General features: G+C 34.4%; 1 protein-coding gene across 1 annotated transcript; it reads left to right on the top strand.

The window, feature by feature from the left end:
• The first annotated feature begins 1,146 nt into the window (after positions 1–1,146).
• LOC106523951 (dynein light chain Tctex-type 3) lies at positions 1,147–3,461 on the top strand. Its single transcript, XM_014017537.1, has 5 exons — positions 1,147–1,244; positions 1,808–1,849; positions 1,938–2,061; positions 2,180–2,257; positions 2,666–3,461. Exons 1-5 carry the CDS (start codon positions 1,218–1,220, stop codon positions 2,740–2,742), a joined length of 348 nt encoding a protein of 115 aa, XP_013872991.1. The 5' UTR covers positions 1,147–1,217; the 3' UTR covers positions 2,743–3,461.
• Positions 3,462–3,833: the final 372 nt, after the last annotated feature.

The following is a 3,833-nucleotide window of genomic DNA, read 5'->3' as shown; positions in this document are numbered from 1 at the left end:
ACACACACACACACACACACACACACACACACACACACACACACACACACACACACACACATCCTTACATTCTGAAACTCAGCGGGGATACAACACATGTTGTCTGAGCAACAAATGCAAAACTTTCTTTGATAAGTCCAACTTAAATTTTTGTTCTCAGATAACCAAAATACATCTGTATTACATCATTCAAATAAAAAKATACTAAATCAGAATACAAAGGACAACAGAGAATAAAATGGTATTAATCTAATTTAATCATTTGAGTATCAAGTTTAAAAGTTTTAAAGATTTAGTCTAAGAATATCAAAAAAACATATATTTCTTATGGTTATAGATGCCAAATGAAAAGCTTTAACCYACTAACTTAAAYGGGGACAATATTGGCACAGTGGATCAGAGCTGTTACTTCTCAGCAAGAAGGTTGGCGGGTTGAATCCTGGCCAGGGACCTTTCTGTGTAGAGTTTGTATGTTCTCTCTGTGCATGGATGGGTTTTCTCCAGGCACTCAGGTTAGACCAAAAACATGAATGTAAGGTAAATTGGTAACTCTAAATTGTCCATATAGGTGTAAGTGAGAGAGTGAATAGATGTTTGTTTTATAAGTGCCCCTGTGATGAAGTTGCAACATGTCCAGGGTGTACCCCACCCTCCACTGCTGGATATGGGCACCAGTGACCCTGAATAGAAGAAATGAGTTAAGATGATGGATGGATGGAATATCATACTGTGTGCACATACATGTGCAAAATAATAACTTGGCTACACCAGATGAAAAGAAAGCCAAGGATATTTCAGGAGCCTCATACAAAAGATATATAAAAATTTAAAACATCAAGGTCTAGAAAACAAACTGAAATTATTGTGACACCCTTATTTATTTATTATTTATATTATTATTTATGTTTATTATTCATATTATTTATTATTTGTATTATTTATTATTTATATTTGTACCCATGAGCTCGTTAAAACTGTAAATATCTACTTGTCATAATAAATTTGACAGCTTCTGACGGTGACACGTTGTTGTTGTAGTATCACATGTGTACCAGAAGGGGGCAGTGCAGTAAACAATAGACAGCTATTTAATGCTAAGTAGGACCTTCTTCTCTCTGTTCTTTAACTTTGAACTTTAAACAGGAACAATAACAGCAGACAGACACCGGCTTTTATACGAAGACAACACAAAGCCAGACTCACCGGTGGTTGGAAACATGGAGGAGTACAACTCTGGGGATGATGTAAAGTCATTTTTTTTACTATATGATATTAATGGAAAGCTCCGTAAAGCAGTGGTTTAATATCTCGTTGGGTCAGTTTGCGGTTAGCTTATCCTTTTAGCTGACCATTAGCTTTTAGCTTAGCCAGCTAGCTGGTCATTTCAACAGAGGGTGTGGTTCAGTCAACATTAGCATTAGCAGCAAATTGTGTTAACATTTAAATACATTTATGCCACTTATTGAGGCTATTACATAAACCGTTTAATTTTATTTATGCTTCATYATAATTAGTTGTAAAAATCAGAGGATTAATGTAAAATAACAATTTGCACGTTCGTTTTATCCTCTTAATGTAAATATCTAACAAATCACTTTAAAACAATATTTTTGAGCTAATTTTTATTAGTTAAGGTAGCAGTTGATATTTTTKTGAAAGCTGACAAAAGTCTTCAGTAATTTCAAATAGTACTACACAGCTTAAAAATGTTACTAAAATAMAGATGAGGAGTGTGTTTAAGAAATATAAAATCTTTCTAAATTGTAAATCTGTGTTTTAATGTGTTGTACACCTAATGATCCTGCAGGTCATCTTCAATACTGATGAGACAAGTAACTTAGTGAAAGAGGTAAGTTTTTTTATTCTTGGAAACATCGTAATTAATAAAAACAAACATTGTTCTGTTATCTGTGCTCTGTTTGCTTATCTTCCCTTAGTGTATTGAAGGAGTCATTGGTGGAACAGATTATAACCAGAATAAAGTCAACCAGTGGACGGCAACTATAGTGGAGCATATACTGAATCACCTGATCAAACAAGGACGGCCATTTAAATACATAGGTAACCCATCACTTGTCATATTTACACATTTACTCATTGTGCACATGGGTGTAGCTTATAACTAACAGCCCTCAAATACAAAGAAAAGTACAATATGTGTAAAACTGGTTTGTTGCAGTGAACTGTGCAATCATGCAGAAAAGTAGTGCAGGTCTCCACACAGCCAACTCCTGCTACTGGGACACTGCTACAGATGGTAAGAGACACGTTTATTTTTTTAATCATAGTCTTTTTTAAATAACAATATGCTTTGACCCAACTTGATTTCTGTTGCTGGTTAGGGGATACTCAACTGGGTAAAAGGTTGAGACCTTTAGTTCATTTATTTCAGACCAAAGAGGGTCTTTGGTCTAATATATTTGAATGTGTTGGCCCTTTTGAACAAAATGTCCTTAGGTTGCTTTATTTGTTAAAAGACGATTCCATCTCATCAATAAAGTAACAAAGTTATTTTTAGTGTTTTAATTGTTCAACTCAGCAGATGTTTTTAAGTTAATTAGTTGTTAAATTCCAGTTATTACCTGACTTTTATTCCAACTGGCTCCATAAATTGTAGAAATGTGGTGAGTTTCATGCAGAACCTGCTTTGATTTGTATGTTTCAGGAAGCTGRACAGTCCGGTGGGAGAACCGTACCATGTACTGTGTGGTCAGTGCGTTCGCCGTCGCTGTGGCGCTGTGATGATGAAGCTGAAGAGGTAGTCCCTCCCAATGCTGTCGGTTCTGAAGCTCTGCTTGAAATGACACCAGGAAGCATCAAAGATCCAGCCCTCGTGGTTATTATTCTTTTTCCTTTCAAGCAGAAACAACAGTTGTGTGCTGTTGTTGTGCCTGCGTATGTGTGGATTAAAGTTCATATTCAGTGGGTGGAGCCTAACATTAAAAAAATACTTTAATTAAATGGCACTTATAATTTGGTCCTAAAGCATTTCCATACAGTAAACGGTTTCAGGTTCAGGCAAGAATGCAAAGGTTTTGWTATTTCATCCGTCTAGTAGGATCCTCATATTTGTATGTGTAAGAGAACATATGTACTTATTTTGACTTGTAAATTATACTTCATTGAAAACCAAATACTTGCAACAATAACTGACATTCCTGTCTGTCTTAGTTGAACTTTATTTATATTTAGTAAAGACCTGAATGCAAAATATCTGCATGATTCTCTATAAAACATTCAACTCTAAGTACAAAAAAACTGACTGAGATATACTGTTAAGTGTTTTAGAAAAGGTTCCTTGTGTTTTAGTCAGTTTATATTATCGCTGTATAAATTAGATGATCTGTGTGGTTTGGTAAGTTTGTTCCTGCAAGTTTGGATGTCATTTCTAATCTGTTTAAGTTCTGTGAAATTGTTTAATCTTATTGAAAATATTTAATAAATAATTTTGTCGGTCATTAGTTTGCATTTAAATGTGTGTTTATCATAAAAAAAAATTCTAACGTGCAGTCTTGGTGATTGTCCACTAGAGGTCAGCACAAGCTAATACTATGTGAAAAAAACATTCAAACAATTTTCACATATAAATATATATTTATTTGGACTTTTCTGTAGAATTTTAGCTTTTAAAGACTTTAATTATTTTATAGTAATGCTCTTTATATTTCCATCTATCTTTTGGCATCAAATGTTGCTCATTTGTACAAACATTTGAAGCATTGGTGCAATTTCAGAAGACTAAGCTCCTTAGGAGAAACGTTGCAAAGAGTAGTGCAAAAAACAACCACATCTCTCTCTCTCTCTCTCTCTCTCTCTCTCTCTCTCTCTCTCTC

This window comes from Austrofundulus limnaeus, unplaced genomic scaffold, assembly GCF_001266775.1.
Source record: "Austrofundulus limnaeus strain Quisiro unplaced genomic scaffold, Austrofundulus_limnaeus-1.0 Scaffold171, whole genome shotgun sequence".
Taxonomy (NCBI): domain Eukaryota; kingdom Metazoa; phylum Chordata; class Actinopteri; order Cyprinodontiformes; family Rivulidae; genus Austrofundulus; species Austrofundulus limnaeus.
The sequence above is the reverse complement of the archived record's forward strand: the minus strand, read 5'-3'. Positions and strand labels throughout refer to the sequence as shown.